Source organism: Camellia sinensis, chromosome 15 (genome assembly GCF_055761805.1).
Source record: "Camellia sinensis isolate YWXY chromosome 15, ASM5576180v1, whole genome shotgun sequence".
NCBI lineage: Eukaryota > Viridiplantae > Streptophyta > Magnoliopsida > Ericales > Theaceae > Camellia > Camellia sinensis.
The window spans coordinates 88,271,016-88,296,115 of record NC_138975.1 but is presented as its reverse complement, the minus strand read 5'-3'; the positions used below and the strand labels follow the sequence as shown (position 1 = coordinate 88,296,115).

At 31.1% G+C, this 25,100-nt stretch overlaps 2 protein-coding genes across 2 annotated transcripts; both read right to left on the bottom strand.

Annotated features, from left to right (window-relative positions):
* Positions 1-9,478: 9,478 nt before the first annotated feature.
* On the bottom strand, positions 9,479-21,964 carry LOC114270205 (disease resistance protein At4g27190). The gene is made up of 5 exons (XM_028211656.2): positions 18,070-21,964; positions 14,824-15,558; positions 12,080-12,167; positions 11,857-11,994; positions 9,479-9,781 (listed from the first exon to the last, which is right to left on the bottom strand). Exons 1-3 carry the CDS (start codon positions 19,978-19,980, stop codon positions 12,081-12,083), a joined length of 2,733 nt encoding a protein of 910 aa, XP_028067457.2. The 5' UTR covers positions 19,981-21,964; the 3' UTR covers positions 9,479-9,781; positions 11,857-11,994; position 12,080.
* LOC145813107 (disease resistance protein SUMM2-like) lies at positions 19,981-21,065 on the bottom strand. The gene is made up of 2 exons (XM_082908376.1): positions 20,050-21,065; positions 19,981-19,996 (listed from the first exon to the last, which is right to left on the bottom strand). The coding sequence occupies exons 1-2, from the start codon at positions 21,063-21,065 to the stop codon at positions 19,981-19,983; spliced, it is 1,032 nt and encodes a 343-aa protein (XP_082764502.1).
* Positions 21,965-25,100: the final 3,136 nt, after the last annotated feature.

The window sequence follows — 25,100 nt, the reverse complement described above, 5'->3', positions numbered from 1 at the left end:
GGATGCTTCATATAAGGAGAGACTAGTGAGGGTCTTGGATAGACGGGACCAAGTCTTGCGAGGCAAGACAATTCCCTTGGTCAAAGTGTTGTGGAAGCATCACGAGGTCGAGGAAGCGACTTGGGAACATGAATTGGAGCTCTGAGAGAAATATTCGGACTTGTTTGTTAATGTTTGACCTTGTATTGAGAATATTGTTTTGTTGATAAACTCTAAGAACATTGTATATGTTTTAGATTATGGAAGAATTGAAATTGTTAAATATATTTTGGAAATGCGAGTTAAATTTAACATTGTATATGTTGAATGCGTTGTAGAAATGCAAATATGTTATTAACATTGAATATGTTAAGGAATTATGGAATATGTGTATTGAAATTTGTTGAATTTCAAAAGGATGCATATTGATAATGTATATTGAGCTATATTGGTAAGTTATTCTCTTGAGAAGAGACGGAATGATCAGTGGTGGATCATGTTGGTAAGTTTTGTATTGTAATCATGTTGAGAATTAAAAAGATCACAATTTTGAAACTTATGTATATAATTTTGGGGACAAAATTCTTTAAGGGGGGAGGTTATAGCGATCCCGGTTTTCCTCAATTATTTATTGTATTCCGGACTCGGTTCCGTGGGTGGTTGTTGTTGTCTATATCTCATTTTTGTGCTTTAATTCTTTGTATTTGAGTTATGGGATGTGTTGGGTAAGTTTGGAACAGGTTGGTTGGGTGTTGGAACAAATGGTTGGTGTCCAGAATTTGGCATCTTCGCTCGAGCGAGAACTCTTGCGCTCGAGCGTGCTTCTGCGTTGCAAACCTGAAGCTTTGCATTGTTCGCTCGAGCGACGCTTCCTGCACTTGAGCGAGGTTCTTTGTGTCTGGTCGCTTGAGCGACCACTCCTTCGCTCGAGCGAGCCTCGAATATATCAGATCGCAGCAACGTGATTTTAATCACTTTTTTATCTCCTTTTTCACTCCAAACCCTAGATCCGACTCTCTCTCTCTACACACTCCTTCTCTCTACAAATATAATTGATCTAGAGGGTTTCTACCCTACTCCCTTTGTTAAAAAGCTAGAATACCTCGTGGGCTATCTTTTGATCCGAAAAAGTGTGGATTTGGAGAACTTTCAAGTTTCTTCTTCTTCTCTTTTGGGCTCCTAACTTCGAGGTAGGGATAATCTACTCCTTACTATGGGCTTTGACATAAATGTTGGTTATTTTGTATAGATGGTATTGTTTGGGAGTTTTGGACAAAGTTATGGTTTGATTTGAAATTATAAAAGAGCGGTTTTATATTTTGGGGCTCCATGTGCCTATGAGATTTGGCCTTGAGTGCAATATTTGAGGAAATGGAAAGAATTTCCCTAATTGGGATTAAATAAGTTATTTAGTAGAAATATGAAATTGGTTTGGTAATTATGAAATTGGGAAAATTGGTGATGTAATGGTGTAGTCGGATTGATAAATCACTCACCTATGGAAAACTTGATAAATTATCTGTTTGATAAATTTATTTATCTGTTTAGAGATAACTGTTTTGGGCTATCGGTGGAAGATAGCCATGATTGTTGTAGAACTGCATGATAATTAAGTAAATTGGAACTAATCAACTGAATTATGTCATTGAATATGACGGTTAGATTAACACATTGAAAATGTACTTTAATTGATCATTGTATATGATGACGTATTTAAATATATTGCATATGTATCATTGTTTGGGAGGAGATAGGGGATGGACTCTATTGATAATTAAGTTGGCCGGAGTGTCCAGGGTGAAAGTCCCGAAATCTTATATACGTTTGAATAATGTTGATAATTGAAGTGTTAATAATATGAGTTGTAGTCTCATTTTGAATTGTTGATAATTAAAGTGTTAATAAAATGAGTTGTAGTCTCATTTAAATTGCCTGTATAGATAATGAACCATGTGTATGAATTGATTTGGATAAATAAAGGGAAATGGATCGAAACATGGATGTAATTGTTGTTGGGCTGTGGAAAGGGCGTAAGTTGGTTTACAAGTGTTAACCATTTGTTGAATGCTAATGTTTTAGTTATTTCTCATATTTGGTTTAGCATATCTCTGCTGGGCTTTGGCTCACCCTTCTAGGAACACCATTTTCAGGTACAGGTGACATGCCGCCCCCAAGATCTTAGCTTGGGAGGTTTAGGAGTTGAGGACTCTGCTTTTGTTATTTGTTTTGTCAATTACATGTAAATGCAAGTCAAGGGCTTTACTTGTAAAAGAGTTAGCACTCTTCTTTTTGTAACCAAGTTAGTACTTGGGAAGATGTAAGCCCGTAGGGCATTTTATTATATTGTTAACAGTTTGGAACTTATATGAAATACCCTTTTTTAATATTAACTCTGATGTATGTATGGAAATGTGATTTATCTATCATGTATATGGAACTGCTAGATGATGGGATTATGTATTATTTTGAGGGCGTTACAATATTAGAGATTTCAAAAATTTTATTAAAAGATATTTTGTAGAATTTTTAGGATCTCTAACATTGCTCTTTTTCTTATGTTCTAAGCCAGACAATAAGGATGGAGACCTACGAATAAAAAATAAAAAAAAAAACCTATACTATATTATAATATTATTATTATTTAATTATCTCTAAATTATATATATTAAAAAAAAACAACCTATACTATATTATAATATTATTATTTTTTAATTATCTCTAAATTATATAAATTTGTTTATTTTAAGTTTTTTAAAAACTTTAAATGGTCCGTTCATTTGAATTTTTAAAAGTTTTAATTGGTTGGCTTTTTATAATATGAAACTTGGAGATCTAAATGTAGAAATTAATGTTTTAGTTTTTTTTTTTTTAAAAAAAATTAATTAATATATCTGTTTACCCGCTGTATATTGAAATCTTACGTCTATCTATGTCACCAAGTATCAAAGCCCAACGTTTTATTATTGCATATGTAAGTGTTAACACCATAAATCTGCAATTTTTATTATTATTTATTATTTATATAATTGCAGGACACGTGGCATCCTCTTATTCATTTGGAAGTTAAAAGAAGTTATAGAGATAATGGAGAAAATGAAGGACAAAGTGGATGAGTGGGAGGACAAAGTGGATGAGTGGAAGGACACATGGCAAGACAAGAATGAAGATGGAAGAAATGGGTAGTTACTAAGTAGTTATTGCTGTATTTTTTCTTCTATAAATAGCCATTAATGGCTACATTGTAGGGATCCAGAATTCATAATCAAAGACACTTGATTTCAATATTTCTTGTTATTTTCCTTATCTTAGGAGTAGTTTAACATAGATTTATATTTCGAAGCATTTATTTTCAGCATTTCCATTTCGAAGCATTTTATGCACTTTCTTTTCGAAGCATAGGAGTAGAGGTAAGTAATTATTACTTTGATTGTTCACTCAATCATCTTTCTCCGTTCCCCATTCTTCTTTTAATTTTTCTTTTCTTTACACTTGGCAATCTTGAAGTCCTCTTCGTTGAGGCAAAAGAACCGTCAACACAATCGCTTGATAATTGGCTTGAATTTAATCTGTAAGGATTTTTCAATCCTTGCTGGCACGCTCGCATTTATGATATTTTCCTTCGTAGGAAAAATAAGCCAACATTTTAGCCAACGTTTTTTGGCACGCCCGGTGGGACGTCAAGTGTAATAAATGGAAAATGAATTGGATTTGTCCATTTCAAATAGTCTAGATGAAATTTATTGGCGTAAACAAGAAATTTTGGATCTTCAAGAAGAGATTCATTTTCTTGATGAAATAAATTTTCATCCCTTACAATATTATTTGGTGGAAGAACAAAGACACCATTTAATTGGAGAAATTCATCAACTTGATATGGAAATTCGCCAATGGAATGATGAGTTATCAACTCTCACTACCAAGTCTTTAACTGAGGCCTTAATGGCCGGAATTGGTGAATTTTTTCAGAATTTTTCCATGGTTAAAAATAGCAAAAGCAAAGAGTTGATTTCATCAATGGCTCGGGGGGTTCAAGAATCCGTTTTTAAAGAGCCAAATTATGAAATTAACACAACGAAAGAGCATGTTCTTGAACCAAATTTGGCTAAGAATGATGTTCCATGTATGACTCAGGGGGTCCAAAAATCAAATTTTAGAGAGTCAAGTCATGAAAATAATATATCTATGGGTGATTTTCATAAGCCATTAATGGCTAACATGGAAAAACAACCCACTTTGCCAAATAATTATGAAAACCTATTCGGCAAAAGTCATGTTTTTAAAACAAACATGGTCAAGAATAATGAACAAGCCACTGTTCATGAATTCAAAATTTTTGACATTTTTCAAAATGTCAAAAAGTATAAATTTTCATAGTCACACTATACCATGACTTTTGGTGTTCAAAATCCTTTTTGGATTTGTGGTTCACATCAAAATATAATTATGATGATGTGGCTAATAAAATTAACAAATTGTTCTTATGAGTTCGAAGCACTAAGAACAAGGGATGACCATTTAAAATGCATGAACTTGGCTAGAAAAAGCCTGTGCATTTAAATAAATGGTTGAGAATGGCTTATCTTTTCAAATTGATGGCCAGTTGTTTGTATGTACACAATCAAAGCATCGAAGATACATTCGAAGCATCAAGAATTGTTTCGAAGGTTGATTATTTCACATTCGAAGCTGTATAAAGCTTTGAAGATACATTCGAAACATCAAAAGTTGTTTCGAAGGTTGATTACTTCACCTTCGAAACTGTATAAAGCTTTGAAAACTTTCGGAATGTATACATCTCTTCAAATATATGTAAAATGACAATTAATTAGTTGTCGAATAATGCCTGTTTTTGGCATGTTAAGTTGGCTCGAAGAACAACAGTTTTGGTGTCTTCGAAGAATTAATAATTGGTTCGAAGCACAAAATTAATATTTCATTTGTGTGAACCAGAACATATAAGTTTTGAATAACCACAATGTTGGCCAAAAATAGCTTCGAAAGTCGTTTTGCCATAAGTTGCTTCGAAAGCCGTTTTGCCATAAGTTGCTTCGAAAGCCGTTTTGCCATAAGTTGTTTCGAAAGCCGTTTTGCCATAATTTTGTAAGCTTCGAAGCACTCTATCTTGCATCAACAACAGCTTCGAAGAAATAATAATGGTGGTTGTGAACCTTCGAAGCTTTGCCGAGTATTTTTGAGGATGTAATTCGTCTTTTGTCGGCTCTATCGACCTTCGAAGAATGATTTTGGTCCTTTATACCACTTTCGAAGCTTGTTACTAGTCATAATTCGAGTCATCTAGTCATAATTTCATACTCATTCGAAGCACTTTATTGGTGTTGTTACATCATTCGAAGCACTTTGCTGCTTAGGTTAGTCATGCGCTTGGTTCGGCCCTTCAAAAATTCAAGTAAACATCATTTTTAAGGGCCGCGGGGGGTAATGTTAACACCATAAATCTGCAATTTTTATTATTATTTATTATTTATATAATTGCAGGACACGTGGCATCCTCTTATTCATTTGGAAGTTAAAAGAAGTTATAGAGATAATGGAGAAAATGAAGGACAAAGTGGATGAGTGGGAGGACAAAGTGGATGAGTGGAAGGACACATGGCAAGACAAGAATGAAGATGGAAGAAATGGGTAGTTACTAAGTAGTTATTGCTGTATTTTTTCTTCTATAAATAGCCATTAATGGCTACATTGTAGGGATCCAGAATTCATAATCAAAGACACTTGATTTCAATATTTCTTGTTATTTTCCTTATCTTAGGAGTAGTTTAACATAGATTTATATTTCGAAGCATTTATTTTCAGCATTTCCATTTCGAAGCATTTTATGCACTTTCTTTTCGAAGCATAGGAGTAGAGGTAAGTAATTATTACTTTGATTGTTCACTCAATCATCTTTCTCCGTTCCCCATTCTTCTTTTAATTTTTCTTTTCTTTACACTTGGCAATCTTGAAGTCCTCTTCGTTGAGGCAAAAGAACCGTCAACACAATCGCTTGATAATTGGCTTGAATTTAATCTGTAAGGATTTTTCAATCCTTGCTGGCACGCTCGCATTTATGATATTTTCCTTCGTAGGAAAAATAAGCCAACATTTTAGCCAACAACATCTCAATTGGTTCATTCATTTCTGTGATAGTAAGTTTTCCCGTGTTGCTTAAAAGAAACTGCAAGTTCAATAAACTTACTGTGTTAGTGACATTCACATTGTTATCGAATGAAACTAGTACCACTCATTAACTTAGCCCAATTTGATCGTTTTTTATTTTTTTTTATATTTTACCAAAAGATAGGGTTATCAATTTGATCCATTGTTGAAAACTCAAACCCACTGGAATTAATAATCGATGAAAGAAGACATGTTCATGTAAGTTGCACTTGCACCATTAACCCTTACAAGGCAAAAATAGGCCTCTATATAAAACACATGCATAATGTAAGATGCCCAACAACAGTTAAAATCTTAATTTCTCAGTTAAGATTTAAAGGATCAAATAATTAGTATTTTTTATATTGTGTTTTGATCATGGATTTAGGTAGGAATTTGAAAAGAAAAAAGGAGGGGGAAAAAAATGCTTATATTTTATTCACGTTATCCTCATATTTTCTCTTTCCCTTTTCAAAATTTATTCTCAAATTCATGATCCAAACACAGTTTAGGTATTTGAACTATAGCCAAAAATGAAAGGTTTAGACGTAGGACAATACGTGTTTTGTGAATGAAATTTAATTCAAGAAAGACAGCAGCATCCAAATAGTTTCAAGGTAGAATAGTCAGACTCGAGCTTGTATGGAATCTGTAAATGAATTTTAGAATAAGGAAGTCTATTATCAAGAAAAGCTGTTGTAAAAAATTAAATAGGGAGATGGCCTTTTCTAATTAAATTTTGCACATCCAACTCTCTCCCCTAACATCTGTTGACAATTACTATCTCACTGTATAAGCATTACAAATCCATTTATTTTGACAGAAAAATATTCTTCACATTTTTTTGATATTGGGCACTAATGAAAAATGAAAGAGAAGGAAAAATGCTTTATGTGGTCAACAAAAAAAGAGTTAATTTGTGTGAAAACATTATCGTAGTTATCAGAAAATGAATTAATTTGTGCGAAGAAAGTTTTCTAATTTATAAAATTGAAAGTATTTCTCACATTAAAATCTTATCAACACCACCACCCCATCACCCCCGCTACCATCACTACCATCAACACTCATCGCCGCCACCGCCCGCCTATCACCTCCTAGGAACACTACACTACTACCATCACCACTATTGTCACAATCACCACCACTACAACATATAAGAGTTTTATAAACCAAATATTTTGGTCTCTAAAATGAAAATTTTGTTGCAAAAAATATTTATGGACCAATTTCTATCGTCACGAGGATAGTCGCTAAAAGATCATCCCGAAAAATAAAAAACAAGGCTTTTAATGACAAAATTTTAAAAATATTACTAATAAAGAGACTTTTAGGGACAAGATAATTTGGTCTCAAAATGGTTTATTTTTTGAGACAAAAAATTTGGTTCTAAAAGGAAAATAATTCATCACTAAAATCCAATTTTCGTTGCTAAAAATTTAATAACGATACTTTTCGCAATAAAAATATTTAATATCTAAAAAATAATTTTATCCCTAAATTTTAGTCTTAATTTTTTGTAGTGCACCTTCCCCGCCAAGGCTGGCTTTAATATAAAGCCACCAAAGCAAAGCCTTTAGGCTTCCATTTTGAAAGGCTCTACAATTTTTTAAGATAATGCTAAATTAAAACAAAATAATTATACAAAAAGTTCATACAAATAATATGACATTTTGTAGTCTTTCATTTCAAACAAAAAACATCCAACTCGTTGTAGTTCATAAAAATGTCAGTCACCTAATTTTTTATACGTAATATATATATATATATATATATTCTATTTATAAATTATTTTTATTTTTAATATCATAGTTAAGAGTTACATAGCTTATCAATTTTTTTTTTTTTTTTTTTCCTAAAACGGATTCCGGTCATTAAGAAACAAGATCCAAAATGTCATATTATCACATTATCATGAGTAACAATATAAAATTATGAACTTTACAAAATCAAAAAAAATAAATATATGTTATGAACATTGAATGGAGAATCTTATGACACTCATGAGTAGAGATAAATTAGTAAGACTAAAAAGACTTAAAAATCCTTAATAATATATAAAATTAGAGTAATGCTTATCTTTAGTTGGCAAAACTAATTGGAGGGATTGTTGGGCTCATGTGGGCCAACCACGAGGTCCACCTCAATTATCTGAGTAGTTCATATTGAAGAATCTATCAAGAAGATTATTCTTGCAAAAAAACAATATAAAATTATGAACTACACAAAATGAAAAAAATATATTATGAACATTGAATGGAGAATCATATGACACTCATGAGCAGAGATAAATTTGTAAGACTAAAAAGATTAAAAATCCTTAATTATATATAAAATTAGAGTAATGCTTATCTTTTGTTGGCAAAACTAATTGGAGGGGCTGTTGGGCTTATGTGGGCCAACCACGAGGTCCACCTCAATTATGTGAGCAGTTCATATTGAAGAATCTGTCAAGAAAATTATTCTTGCAAAAAATTAAATTGTTTAGATAACTATAATTATATGGTTAGATCACAATTGTCAAGTCAAAATGAACAATTATTATAATTTTAATTACAGAGTACTGTTTATTATTTAAAAATAAATGTAATCTAATAATGAATTTATAATATTCAAATCAACTTAATTTTTTATAAGGATTATATTCTCAACGAGCCATAATTCTAGCCACTGCAGCAAATAGTGTGTCAAAGAAATACCATAGGACACATTTTATACAATAGACAAAATCACTACAACAAAATTGAATTTTTACGACTTGCAATGCATGCTGTAAAAACTTTTTTACGACATGCACACAAATGTCATTATATGACATGTCATGGAAAGTTCATCCTCACTTACAACATGGAGGTAAAGTTGTAAAAAATAATAAATTAAACATTAATGACGTATTTTGTATATGTATATAATTTTTTACGACATTTTTTATGCCATAAATTATTATACTTTTTATGGAATAATTTTGCATGCCGTAGAAAGTTATTTTTAATATATTTATGGCATACTATGTGTGCCGCATATAAACATTTACGACATTTTTTCGCTTGTCATAAATCATTACACTTTTCACAACATAATTTTATATACCTTAGAATGTTATTTTTAATATATTTCTAGCATACTTTGTATGATATAATTTTTTATGACATTTTTTTACATGTCATAAATCATTATACTTTTTACGACATAATTTTATATGTCATAGAAGGTTATTTTTAATATATATATATATATATATAGAGAGAGAGAGAGAGAGAGAGAGAGAGAGAGAGAGAGAGAGAGAGAGAGCAAATTCAAAGTTCATTACATGAGTAACTCAACATATGAACACATGATATCATTAAAATTCCCACTTTAATACTTGAAAATCAAATTATAAGATTAGATAACAAATTATATGTACAAATAAAAACAAACAGATTATACACAACACAAGCCAGTCAAGTCTAATTCATTATTAGGAGTAGTAGAGAGAGCTAAAGAATCAATTAACTAGGCCACTACAGAAAGGCCCTGCCCGAATACCAATGGTAGGAATTCAAAGAGCAGATGTTGCAACAGCAGCAACAGGTGCAAGCACACATTCCAGAACAACAGAAAAGCACCCAGCTTCCTTCAAAGCCAGGGCAAAGTCAACAATCTGCAAAAACCAAGCCAAATTAGCATCACAACACTAAAATAAATTATGCAGATTTGTATGTGAGCATATTTGATTATATATGAAATTATGAAGTATTTATGTTTTTTTTTTTTTTTATCAACAAAAATTGTGAAGTATTTATGTCATGTATGCATGCATTACTAGTAGGGAGAGATTTTGACCTTGACAGCACTATCAATATTCTTTCCTTAAGGGCTAAATCCTCCAAGAACACTGATGGCTTGAGGAGTAAGCCCCACATGTTCTATCACTACAATTCTAGCCTCCACAATAGCTTTAGCTGCAGTGATTCCTATTTTATTTTGGGTTGTAAGCCTATATAAATAAGATGTTTTGGCATTGTATTCGACAGAGTTGTGGCCTTCTGAACATGCAAGACTCTTACCTTCCACAAAAAATGGCTTGCGCAAAAAACTATCAGTTGACAACTCTTTTGTTCTAAACTTCAAAACAGAGATATACAAAGATTTTTGGTAAAAGGTGGATCAATTTGGATATGTATCACTGACACTCACACTGAAACCTTGTGAAACTATTTTTTCATGTTGATTCTAGGTAAAAATTTCAGAAACCTTCATTGTTCTTAATTTATTTTTTTTTTAATTTTTGGAAAAAGACTCTCACCTAAACCTCTAGAAGCAATTTTCCACTTTCTATGAAACTCAAACAGCATAGCCAAAAGACCATCTTCTTCTCTTCATCTTAGTTAGATCACCAATTATCTCAAAAGCTTAAAGCCTATATCAAGCTATCTTATAGTCCCTCACATGTGACCCTACCTTGTAAGTGGCGAGACACACAGATAATCCACAAACATAATTAAATAGGTGTACAAACATAACACAGGAAAACAAAAGAATAACCTTGGGCCACCTAAAATCACAAAGTTTTGATACCTTGTTAGATCACTTATTGTTTGTTTGATTTTGGTTTCCAGAAAACACTTTTTAAAAAATTCTACTTTTTTTTTTTTGTTTTCAATGAATTTTTTAATATTTTAAGCAATTTTTTTTAAAATTTTTAGACACACCGAACATAAATACACTTAAAAAATATAATATTTGTGAAAAAAATCTTTAAAAAATTCACTAAATACTGAAAATACGAAAATTCAGTACATTTTTTGCATTTTTGTGCATTTATTAATTTTTTAAAATATTTTTTCACAAATATTTTACTATGTAGATACATCTAAGGAAGTTACGTCTAAAGAAATTTTTAAAAAAATGCTTAAAATTTTAAAAATATTCACTAAAAATAAAAAAACACACAAAAAAAAAAAAAAAAAAAAAAAAACTGAATTTCCATAAAATTGAATTCAAAAAACTAAAACTAAACACACTAAGAATGCTATTATTGGTAAATTTGTCAAACAAACCAAGTACTTCGTTGAAGTGTTTTAGCTTTTCATTGAAGTGGATAGGTGAGCTTGTTCAACCATAATTTGATTCAAATTTACACTTCTTCTATGCCTCTCTAACATAATAAGACTTGATTCTTTTACTTTTTATTTTTTATTTTTGGATTCAGATAGAAAACAATAGGTTAAAATAGAATTTAGCATAGTAGTAAAACAGAACACAACATAGTTTGAGATTTATTTAAAATTCATTTATTGGAATTTTTTTCTAGAAATTTTACACAATATACTAGACTCATGGAGGGATTGTCTGTTAAAATTTCATGAAATTACAAGGTAGAGAACTATTTTTAAAAATTCATCGAAGTCAGGCCTCTGCATAATTTCAATTCTGGACAATCATGAAAACTCACCCCCAAAATAGCTATAAGTTTGCTTTACTAAAGCCTCTTTTCATTCCATCTTGTAAACATGATTTAAACAGCATAAAAGATCAATAAATTCATGTATGAAACAATTTAACAGCAAATTTAAAACTGAATTGAAAAATCATAGGAATCTCGGCAAGGAATATCAAATTCAACATCAATTCACTCTACTGAACTACCGAAAAATCATAGGAATCTCGAAACGCAAGTGAAAATCAGCGAGAATAAAAAAAATAAAAAAAAAGAGCTAGAGAGAGAGAAGGTACCATGAAAACGTTCTTCGAAAAAGACTTCGGCTGAAGCAATTGCGGTGAGAGAACCTGAATACATAATTGTTGAGGTTGGGTTGAGCAAAATAGCCTGTGTAAGATGCTCTATTGCTTCCTCCAGTTTCCCTAATCAACCTAAAGCCATCAAAATCAAATTATGAAAACTTGTGTTCACAATATATATATGTATACGTATGTACATGTAATGAAATTATAATACTTTAAGAAATTGCTTCAATAGCTTGCACCGTAGCCTCATGCGAAGCATAATGGTTTTCTTCTGTGATCTCGATAGAAGAGTCTTCCATCTACAAAATTCAACATTAATAAGAAAATACATAATACAAAATATCAAAATTTTGAATCAAGCTACACAAAAAATTCAGAACATAAGACTCTTGCAATCGGACTCATAAAATTTAGAACATTAAATTGATACCTAAACCCTAAACCTTCGTATGTTTGGTTGATCATTCTTGCTTCCGAATCCCCACACACCCACACAGAACACAAATAAAGGAATTAGAAATAAAAGTTTTCACGACATGTTAATGCATGCTGTATAAAGTTGTAATATTTTACGACATGAAATGTATGTCATCTTAAGTGCAAATATTTTACGACACACTTTTGCTTGCCATAAAAAAATCGGATTGAATTTTTTTTTTTTTTTTTTTTTTGTATAAGTTTTCATGACATGTTAATGCATGTTGTGTAAAGTTATAATATTTTATAACATGAAATGTATGTCGTTTAAGTACAAATATTTTACAACATATTTTTGTAAGTCGTGAAAATATACATTTTTTACGGCATGCTTTTGTATGTTATAAATATATGAATTAACAACTTACATGGTATGTATGTCGTTATTGAAAAAATATTAACGGCTTGCACAAAAAAAATGCCATACAATGTACTAATTACAACATGTATTTGATATGTACCATAAACTTAAAGTCGCAAATAATTAATTTTGTTGTAGTGAATTAACACAATTTAAACAGTGCATGGTATGAAAATAAATTTACTCGAGTAATGCTAGAGACCCCAAATATTCTACCAAGTGGGACCCACACAATGGGAGTCCATGTGAGTCACACACCCATGTGAAACATTTGATTAAATTTTTGATAAAATTTTTAGGGTCTCTAGTATTTTTAAATTTGCTCACATACACAAAAAAATATATGAACAAAATTGGACTCGATGAGTGTTGACTGACTAATTGGACATCGCAAACAGTTCAAATCAAGTGGGAGTTATGATCAAATCATAGTGGGGAATTAAATCATATTCCTTTTTATCCATAAAGATAACAACAATTTAAAAAATCATACCCGGGTTATCTGTCTATTTATTCACAAATCTATCAATATGTCCACGTGTCTATCTATTTCTCCATTTATTGTTCATCAGTAAGGGATGGAAATTGGTGTTATGTACCTCTGGTTACAATTTTTATGTATTTGATTATGACATTTTATATTAATTATGATACGTTGTATTGTTAATTATGATACATTCTGATGTTAGTTACGATATTGTTTTAGTTATGATTGAAAAATTATTTAGTTATACCTTATTTGGTTATGACTCAATTTGTGTTTGGATAAATTACACTGGTAGTCTCTGTACTTATTGTGTCATTTTAGTCCCTTCATTGTGTCATTTTAGTCCCTACATTTTCAATTGGCTCAATTTTGACCATTAATTTTAGATTTTGTATAGATTTGGTCCAATTAATAATATTATTAATGTTTTTAAAGGAAAATTATCAATAAATTGGTTAAAGGTTAACTAACTGAATAGAGTAAGTTTATAATTTTGCCTTTGAAAATATGACACATGACATTTTTTTGCATGTTTTTCATATAAAAAAAATGTTAAGAATTGTAATCAATTGGACCAAATTGAAACAAAGTCATAAATTCATGGTTAAAATCGAGCTAAATCCTATCTAAAAATAAAAAATAAAAAAATCGTGCTAAATGAAATTACAGAGGCTAAAATGACACAATGACCAAAGCACAGGGACTATCGTCGTAATTTGTCCAATTTTTTATGACTCATAATATTGAGTTATTATTTGTAATAATCAAACTCACAAATAACATAATTTGCATATGATATACACCTCATCATTAAACTGGAAAAGAGAACTCCAAGAATTGATGTTTACAAATTTATTTTCCTAGTAAATCTTTGTTCAAAAGAGTGGTTGGGCTCGGCCGACGTGTATACTTAGGCCTCGTTTGGGAACAGGCTAATTTAGTAACTTTTTGGCTATTTGGCTAAAAAGGAAGGTAAAAAAAACTTGTATGTTTAGGATGACTTTTTGGCTAATTACGAAAATATGTGCAAAAAGTAGAGAGAAAAGAGAATCTTTGACTTTTTTGTATGAGTTGTTGGCTTTTTGGCTAATTTAGTAACTTTTTGGCTAATTGGCTAAAAAAGTAAGTCCCCAAACGGGGCCTTATCATGAGTCCAACTTCAATAATTTAAATCGTTTTTTGTACAAAGTCTTTGTGTATAGATCATAAAAAAATAACAAACAAATCATATTGATTCGATAATTAAAACAACAAGATTTCATCATTATTGTCTTCAAAAAACTAGACGGTCTTCCATTTTATTGAACACAAAAATAAAATTGTATTGCTATGATTATCATATCAATATGATTTTGTTTTATTGATAATTTATCCACAAAACTTATAAAATAGATTATTCAGATTATCAAAATATCTGAATTGTTTATTTTGTATGGTCCTTCATGTAAATCTTCCAAACAAAGAGAATTGCCTCGATTTGATAATCATAATATCTTCAATTTGTCACGTTCGTCAACAAAAAAAAATTGATGATTTATTTTTAAAAACACACATTTATCATCTATTTTTCTTTTCAAGAATTGATAATTAATTAACTGTGAATGCTATATTTTAAAGTTAATTAACGTACCTTTCCATAGAAGAGGAGGTGTTGAGATGAGGTTGAAAAGTGTGCCTTTTGTTGCTCTAGCTTGCGCTGAAATGCTGATGGGAGTATCTCCATTTTGGGACAGTTGATTACTTTTATTGTTTTCAACAATGATCCCTCAAACGTACAAGTCCTAGAGCAGAAACTCCTAAGGTTTGGCAAATCACTGAGTTTGAGACTACTCAATTGAGGGAACATGATTATATTTGGTATCACTGCAATATCTGCATTTGGTTCATTTGCAATGATCGATTCCATCATACCACATTCAGTTACCTCTATTTCTTGTAGTTTCACAAGAAGCTTGGCTAAAGAGTATGAGAATAGGTTTCTCAAACTGTCGCACTGAATTACTATTAAGGATCTTAGGCTTTGAAAGCCTTGAATTCCTTGTGAATTGTCTTTCCAAACATGTGTTAACTTTGGTAGATAGCGTAGTTCCACCCGTTTTAATAAAGGGAATGCCATATCTGATATGCCTTCCCAAACAAGGCCTTCAAGGTCAAATGCTACTTCTATAGATCGACAATCCTCTACTATCAGTAGCTCAAGATTTTGCATGCCCTTAATTGAATTGGATGGGAAAAGAATATTTGAGAGCCAATGACACTTGCGAACTGTCATCTCTCTCAGTTTGGCTTGAAGTTCCCCAGGCCAAATCTCCCTCAGATTCTCCATTTCATAGATGAGCAAGTTTTCAATGGTAGCCAATTTAACCTGTGAGTCCATTCACATGGTTACAAACATAAAAAAGCACAACAGATTTTATTCCCATTAAGCATCATCCATTTAATTTTCAAACTAATACACTTCATATTTGAATAATTATGTAAAACAGTTCTTACAAATCTATTACAATACATTTTTAGATCCTTGAGCTGAAAAGTCCAACCCATTTTATTAGATTCTTAAATTACCAAACATAAAAATACACATTAATTTTCTTTTCGGTATCCTAGAGGGTGATCAAGATGATGAGGAGTTGAATTAGTCACTAGATAATGAGGTACAACGATTCTCATTATGGTTATCCAAATCTTAATTCAAATTGTAGGATCTAACGATTCTGCAATTTTAATTGGGCTAAATGATCTGAATCACATAATTATACAAAATTATGTATAAATTTGCTCAACTAAAAAATATAAAAAATAGTTTTCGTCTAAACAAATGGAGCTTAAGAGGATTCTCATCACGGTTGCCAATGAAAATAAACCTATTTGGGCAAAAAATATTTTCTACTTTTAAAATGCGAAAAAAGTTTTCCGAGCTAAAATTTTATCAATGTCACCACACCACCACCACCACCACCACCACCACCACGGCCACTACCACCATCACTATCGCCATCACCGTTGCATCGCCCAACCACCATGCCGCCTCCACTTCCACATCCACCTCCATTCCACCACTACTACTATCAAATATAGAAAAATCTTTCTTTGAAAAATGCTTTGTAGAAAAAAAAATTCATAAAAAATATTTTTTACTAAAATATATTTTTTGTACAAACAAAGCGTTACTTCAAGTCTCTTTTTTATGAATTATAGGTATTAACTTTTGTTTAGCAAGTCCTTGGTGTCGTTAGATTAATCTTTAGAATTGTTTGGTTTGATCTTTGTCATACATATTGATTGATATTTTTATTTCTCATAAATAGTTGAAAGTTTCTAATATATAAAGGTCATGCTACGATACACATCTTTAGAAGTGTATGTATTATAGGTAAGTTATGATATTTATAAGGTTGATTATCATAAATGTCATAACTAAATCGTTTTTAGTCGTAATTAAAAAAATAGTCATAACCAAATACTTTTTGGAATAACTAACATCACAATATACAAGTTATAACTAACATCACAATATGTCATAACTAAAAATCACAAACGTCGTAACTAGGGCCTATATATTATAGAATTTCCCAATTGTCTAAATAGATCTTTGGACAAATTACACCAATAGTCCGTACATTTTGTCTCTTATGTCATTTTAGACTCTACACTTTCAATTGACTCAATTTTAACCTTTAATTTTAGATTTTGTATCAAATTAATCCAATTGATAACGCTGTCAGTGTTTTTGATAAAAAATAATTACTGAATTGATTAAAATTAACTTACTAAGTTGAGCAAATTTATAATTTTGTACCTACAAACATGGCACATGCCCACTTATATGTATATTTTCTATTAAAAATGCTAATAATTATTATCAATTTGATTAAATTAAAACAACGTCATAAATTAATAGTATAATCAAGCTAGGGTCGGCCTTGATATATTGGAGCCGACGGCAAACTTTTGAAATTGGACCTTTTATACATAATTTTAAAACGAAAAAGAAAAAGAAAAAAAAAAAAGAAAGAGAAAGTACTTGAGTAAAAATGATAAGTAGTTACAATTTTTTTCATTTGCTAATATCCACACAAATTTTACTCGTAGATATAATCACTAAATTTATTTACATAGATCAAGATATAAAGAAATTATTACAATAACTAAAAGATATAAAAATATAGTCATATTACTTTATGATTTAACAAATCTAGATTACAACAAAAGAAAAATAAATAAATAAATGAAATATAAACTTATAATACAAAATAAAAATTTAACCAATTACAACAAAGTATTAATTAAATAGTACTTTTATTGTATTTTTAAATGTAGAACTAATTAAGCATTCATAATTTACTAGGGCATTAATTTTTAATTTTTTTTTATCATTCAAAAGAATTTTGTTACGGTTATGAACTAAACTAGTATCAACTATTTTGTTAATTACTCACATGTGAGTAGGATCCCACACACATTACCATTTGATAGAATAATTGGTAATTTAGCAAATTTTTTGTTTTTTAAAATAGAATTTTTCATTCAGAATAATGTGGCCTTATATGTTCTCTCACTTCAATGCAAAACGCCCATTATTGTGGGTCAAGATTGTAAGAATACAATTATCACATCATTTTGTATGAATTTTATGCACAGGAAATCTGTTAGTAAATTTTATTTATTTTTGTTTGGTATGATGAAAGATATATAAACACAAATATGTATCAATGTAAACACACAATTTATATTGAATATGGCGTAAAAGTAATGCACACGATCTTATTACGCAATTTATGAAAAAAATTCACACCACAAATAGAGATATAATAGTAAATAAAATGAAAAGTCGTTCACAAATTAGCGATTGATTAAGTTCTTAAGAGAAGCATACCTTGTTGTTGAAGAGGGGTTGAATGATGGGATCACAATTACTCTCTGAATCTGAAGCAGGACAGAGACAGTTGAGCTTTGGCATATTCGACAGTTGCAAGTAACTCAGTTGTGGTAGCTCAATTGCATTCATAGCTTCGTAGATAGCAGTAAAACTTGGCAGGTAATTAAGATACAACTGCTTTAGTTTAGGAAACTCAATTTTATCATCTCCTCCTTCACTTGAAACAATTGCTTTCATCATGCCACAGTGAGTTATCCGAACGTCCTGCAGTTTCCTTAGATCTCTAGCTATGGAAAGTGAGAACGTAGTTTGTAGTTTATGACACCAGAACACATCTACAGATGTCAGGTTGCCGAGCCATACAAGTTGGGTGGGACCCTTCCACAAATTTGTCAATTCAGGCAAGAAATATAGTACCAACTCTTTCAATGCACGGAAAGCCGTGTTCGGTAGTCGGTATTCATGACATTCATGGCTAGTAATCCCTTTGAAATTATATAGATTACGAAGATACAGACACTCTAACACAGGAAAAGCACTCTGGGGAACCCCATCTGTTGTATTGATGAGGTATTCCAATTCAGTCAAGTAGTCTAGTGTCAATTTCATTAAGCATTCAAAATCATCTTCGTCGACCAAATCACAGAGAATTTTCAAACTTACTGCAGTTGAGGTTAAAATCAGAATTTCAGTTCTCTTCAACAGCAAATCAAACCTCGTTTCAATGTCACTCAAGTTTTGACCTTGGAGATCCAACTTATTTGATAACGAATAACGAGGGTCAGGGATGCCACCAAAGTAATCGCCAACAACTATATTGAACTTTTTCACCTTCTCAATACCTCTCGGCCAGAAGTCCATATTTAATAGAACAATATCCAAAGCCACCAAATTGGACAAGGACGCTAATTCATTGATAATTGCTTTAGCACATTCTTTGCTCTCTTCAACTTTGAACAATGTTTGAAAGATAGACCCAAGATACAGCTCTTCTAGCTTTGATAAGCTTGACAAAACCCCTGGGTAAATCCTTTCCACTATACATCCCAATAAATCAAGTACCTTCAAGTGACCTATTATTTCTTTTGGCAATTCCTTGATATAAGAGCCGGCAAAGCTCAAAACTTCCAGATTAGGTAATGCTCCAATTATAGAGATATCATCAATAAGTCGGCAATGAAAAAGTGACAAGGTTTGGAGGTTCGTCAAGCTTCCAAGTGATGTCGGCAACAAGCTGTACATATCAGATAAAGCTAGCACTTTAAGTTCTTTCATTCCTTGGTAGAAACTATCCTGGGTCTCTTGTACTTTGACCTCCTCCATTCCTTCGTTGAGATCATATGAGATTCGTGGTAATCTAGCATTGCAATCCAACTGTAGAAGCTTGAGATTTGGAAATTCTAAATTACTAGGAAGCCAATGCATACCATCAACTTTTAATGAAATTGCAGCGTTTTTTTGGAGTCGGTCCTTCTTGGGCCATTCTTTCAATACTTCATCACATCTCACCGCAAATGGATGCTCCTCCCTAGATGCAATTGATATAGCCACATCACGTACGACATCATGCATTTTGACACATTCACCTTCTTTACTATCCATCAATAGATAGCAATTTTTTAATTTATCAACTGAGGAATATACTCTGTTTCTTGCTTGGTGCACGCTATCAATGCGCTCAAACAACTCCATCCCAATCGCATATCTAACGAGATTTTCAATTGGAATAGCAAAATCTTCCGGATATAAAGAACAGAGCAGAAAGTATTTCTTGTCTTCATCACTTTCAAGCTTATCATAACTCAACTTCAAAGGTTTAAACACCTTTTCATCTACATCACTGATATTTTTGACAATACACTTCTGTAATTGATCAAGAGCATCATCCCATGAATACTTTTTTTGCATCTAAGTGCCCTCCCAACTGTAATAATAGCAATCGGCAAGCCTCCACATTCCTTTGCAACTGCCATTTGCGTCATCTGCAAATCAGTTCGATGACGTGGACCTTCGTCGGAAATTTCAGCCATCTCCTTGAAAAGATTCCATGCTTCTTCTTCATGTAAGATGCCAACCTCAAAATTCTCTTGTGTGCCCATGCTGTTGCATACATCTTTACTTCTTGAAGTCATCACAATTTTGCAACCCTTGCGATCATCCCCACATGGAATTCCAATTTTATTCAACTCTAGTGTCTTCCAAACATCATCCAATATTACAAGGACTCTTCCACTCCTCCCTAGTCCCTTTTGTAGGTCCTCTGCTCTCGCAAATAAATTGTTTCCCCCAAACAATTCGATATCCAATAGTTTGGCTATCTCACCTTGAATATTAATCAAGTCTGAGGATTGGGACACTTCTACCATCACGATGTTATCGAACATTTTCTTTTCTTCCGCTTTTTTGGCAACTTCTTTCACTAGAGTTGTCTTACCAACCCCTCCCATCCCACATATCCCAATCATATAGATACCATCATCATCCAGTGCCTCCATAACATCGTTCATAATCGAGCTTCTAGATGCAAACCCCTTATAACCTCCAATGGATGTGAATGATATCCCCGCACGAGGTGTGCGGTAGGACACTCCAGCAGAGAAATCTCCTTCTCCACGTAGCTTTTCCACAAGTTGAGTTTTATTTTTAGCTTCTTTGCTCAAGGAGCGGCGTGATATCAAATTTGGACACCGCCCGTTTATACACCCTTTGTTTGCTTTCACTTCATCCTCGATGAATTTCTCAGCCTCTTCCTTGAGTTTGTTCACCGTTGTCAACCACCGCTCGACATTTGGTTTAATATTTTCTCTCTTTCTCTCTGCTTCTTCAACTGATTTTTGTACTCCGAATCTTTCATCTTCAAGCTTTTGGACTTGCTTTTTGAGATTTTCAATGTTTCTTTCATAGAAAATTAAATAACCAAACTGACGACAGGCTGGGGCAACCAGAAATTTTACTATCTTTGTTACTATGGGAATGACAATGCTCACAGCCATTTCTCAGGTGTTTCTTGTGAGGATAGTGAAACTTAGGTTTGGCATCCTCTAAAAAGCCTAAAACTCACTATCTTATTTAGTCAAATCATCTTATTTAAGTCACATAACTTCTGTATCTCGTCATTTCAAACTCAATCCATATTTCATAAAAAGTCCAAAAATACACTTATTTAGAACATCTCAAACAAACGTAAAAGACCAGAACACAACAAAAAGGAATTTTCTACATCAATCGAAATGGAAATAAGGAAACTCAGCTTTGCAAATCGAAATAGAACGAACAGAGTAATGCTATTTTGCAGAGGATATAAAAGACAGGAAAGCAAGACTTGGATGACACTAGACAAAATCAAAAGGAAATACAATTTTTTTTTTTTGACAAGCAGGGTTGAATATGGAGAATTATATTGTAATATAGTTGGGCAAAGAGAGCTTTTGTACTACAACAGAAACAGAAACCAAGAAAGGGAGCTTTGTAAAATGAAAACAGAACACAGAATATTATTCTGATAATTGTTCAACGAGAGTTCTAATAGAGTTGTAGTGGAGGAGATAACAAAGCTCTCTAAAATCAAAAAGGGATACAGAGTTATTTGAACACAGAACAAAAGTGAAGGAAGTTGAACATAGAAAAGCCAAGGAAGAAAGTAAAATTATAGCAATGATAAAAAAAGAGAGAATAATATAATACTATATAATTGATCGAAGGAGGAATGGAAATGAAGAAAGAAAAACCTTTGAGATTTTGCTCCGTCTCTTACAGATAAAAAAATGCATTGCGTAATAGTTCGCCGCCAGCGAAGAGGAAAGCCTTCTAGGAAAACTAAAAGACCAACAACGAAATCAAATAGGGGAGTATCAAAAGCCAAACAATGAATCCAGAGTAAATTACACTCACCGCTTTGAGGTTATATTTTGAATAAGGGAGTTTTAATTTTGGAATTTTAAGGAGAGTTCTAATCACATAATGAGGAGTAGAGATGATGTGATGTATGTGTTTATATTTATATTTATATTTTTTTTTCTCTCACCATGTCATTAGAGTTCTCTTTATAACTCTAAAATTAGAGTTTTCTATAATAAGAAATTTCAGTATGTGGATAAAATGAGAAAAGATAGGGATCATGAAAAAACTTTCATGAAACTGATCATGAAAAATTTATGACCCTTAGATTACCTTGATTAGTGTGTGGTGTTTTATTTTAAGTGTAATCCAAGAGTCATAAATTTTTCATGATCATTTTCATGAAAGTTTTTTCATGATACGTAGCATTGCTCGGATAAAATACGTGTCACATGGTACCTTCTACTGTTGTGATTGACTTTAATAATAAGATCTACTATATTTATGTTAAGTATTTGAGAAATAATAATAAACATATATATTTATAATTAATAGAATATAGTATCACCTAAGATTTTATTTACATACACAAATTTCTCTTCTATCATTGTTACTTTCAATTATTGTCCCAGTACAGTACTCCACGTGATGCTGTTGGAGCTAAAAACAAATTTAATTGACCTTGTTTGATTTTGATTGATATTCTAAAAATTAATTTTTTTACTTTTTTTATATTTTTATATTTAGTTAATTTCTTAATATTTTTTTCTTTTTTACTTTTTAAATGTTCATAACTTAAATATATTTAAAAAGTAAAATATTTATAAAAAATATTTAAAAATTTCCATAAAAATATAAAAATATATTAATTTATATATATATATATATATATATATATTTATTGTGGCATACAAAAATTTCTCCACTATGACTGTTGCTTTCAGCTATTATCCCAGTACAGTATTCCACGTGATGCTGTTGGAGCTAAAAACAAATTTCATTGACGTTGTTAGATTTTGATTGATATTCTAAAAATTAAATTTTTAAAATTTTTATATTTAGTAAATATTTTTAATATATATTTTTTTACTTTTTAAATGCTCATAATTTAAATGTATTTAAAAAATAAAATATTTATAAAAAAATATTTAAAAAATTCAATAAATATATAAGAATAGGAAAATGTATTGATTTATATATATATATATATATATATTGTGTTTGATGAATTTTAAATTTTTTATTATAAATATTATATATTTAAGTGCATTTAGTTTAGTTGTATCTAAAAAATAATTTTTTAAAAATATTGAATTTTTTGACTAAAATAAAAAATATAAAAAATAAAAAATAAAAAATTTAAATTTCTAAAAAGTGAACTTAATTTTCGAAACAACAATGATACATCTCACTAATTTGGGAGCACTAATGGACCACTAATGAGGTGAAAATTCAAAAAAAAAAAAAAAAAAAAAAAAACGTAAGGCCAAAACAACACATCAGTCAGTGGGACCCACTCTCTAGAGCTCCTTTCGTGCTCCCAATTTAGAGCTCTCAAACATTTATCTTTTCGAAAACCAAACAAGGTGATTGGTTCGAGCAAGGATCCTCTAGCGTTTTTTTTTTTTTTTCTAAAGTTTCCTAGAGTGGTGCATTGTGTGGTTGAGATTTAATGATAAGTCACATCAATTTTTCAGCATTAAATCTCAACCACACAATACACCACTTTAGGAAACTTTAGGGAAAAAACACTCTAGAGGATCCTTGGTGGATTGGTTCTGCCGTTCAAGAAAATTTGCATATGATAACGGGTGAATTACACCTACCTAATTTAAGATGGGATGATTTTACAGTTTTGATATAATTATATTTATATTTTTCAATAAGATCAAATAAATCAAAATAAATGTAGATAATGTAGAAATATAAAAATAAATAATATAAAAATAATTATGTAAAAGAGATGATAATATTATTTTTTTTTTTACTCATATAACTAACAAATTATTAGTCAAAATAGAGCTAAGTTAATATAAATTAGAATCTGAAGAGAGTTAGTGGGGCTCATCACGAGTCTCATTTTAATGATTCAAATTGTTCATTTTATCAGGATTTGCGTGTATATTATCCATTACAAAAAATTAGATTCATCCGATATTTGTAACTCATTTATTTTGGAACAAATTATGATGGTAGTCCCTGTGCTTTGATCACTGTGCCATTTTAATCCATGTAATTTCAATTTCCTCAATTTTAATTTTGAATTTGTGATTTTGTCTCAATTTGGTATAATTGATTTCAACACTTAGTATTTCTTTATGAAAAATACGAACATAAGTGTCATGTGTCATATTTTTAAAGGTAAAATTATAAACTTACTCAATTTAATAAGGTAACCTCAATTAATTTAGTGATAATTTTTTTTTTAATAAAAAACACTAACGATTTAGACCAAATTGACACATAATGTAAAATTAAAGGTCAAAATTAAGCTAATTGAAAGTGTAAGGACCAAAATGACACGAAGTAAAATATAGGGATTAGTGGTGTAATTTGCCCTTTACTTTATCACTTTTGTATTAAAAAATAAAGGGGTATTTTTTTTAAGGTCCCTGATATTATGATTTTATAGTATAAAGGACATTAAATATTTTCATGATGTCTAAGGTCCCTCAACATCAATCCAGAGAAAATTGGTCCAGAGAAAATTCAAGTCAGAGAAAATTGGTCCAGAGAAATTTTGAATTTCTCTGGCCTCCTTAGCCTTTCATGGACACTGCCAGAGAAATTTCCTTAGCCTTTCATGGACTCCAGAGAAAATTTCTCTGCCGTGGGTTTGATCCTTCACCAAATGTTGTTGAAAGCTTTCACTGTGTCACAGATAGAAGGTTCTAAAAATGCTCCCAAAGAAAATTACTTCTAACCCAGAAAAATTATGAACTTCCCAAAGAATTTCTCTGGGTTCAACCCAAAGAAAATTGAAATTTCTCTGCAGAGAAAATTGAAATTTCTCTGTAGAGGAGGAGGTCTTGAAAATTCAATGAAATCAGATCTAATACAGTTGGTATAGTTGAAAATTTCTCAGAATTCATTCATCAAATTCCACTTGACATTGAAATCTTTCTTCACAGCCACAAAAAGCAGCAAGCAAATGATATGCAGTAAATCTAACAGTCAGAATGGTCTAATAA

Bases quoted from the DNA above. Each gene is read 5' to 3' on its own strand.
- LOC114270205 (XM_028211656.2), bottom strand. From the start codon at position 19,980: ATGCAAAAAAAGTATTCATGGGATGATGCTCTTGATCAATTACAGAAG. The intron at 15,559-18,069 runs GTATGCTTCTCT...ATGGACTCACAG, and splicing joins AACCCCTCTTCAACAACAAG to GTTAAATTGGCTACCATTGA. The intron at 12,168-14,823 runs GTACGTTAATTA...TGAATTTTGTAG, and splicing joins ACCTCCTCTTCTATGGAAAG to ATGGAAGACTCTTCTATCGA.
- LOC145813107 (XM_082908376.1), bottom strand. From the start codon at position 21,065: ATGGCTGTGAGCATTGTCATTCCCATAGTAACAAAGATAGTAAAATTT.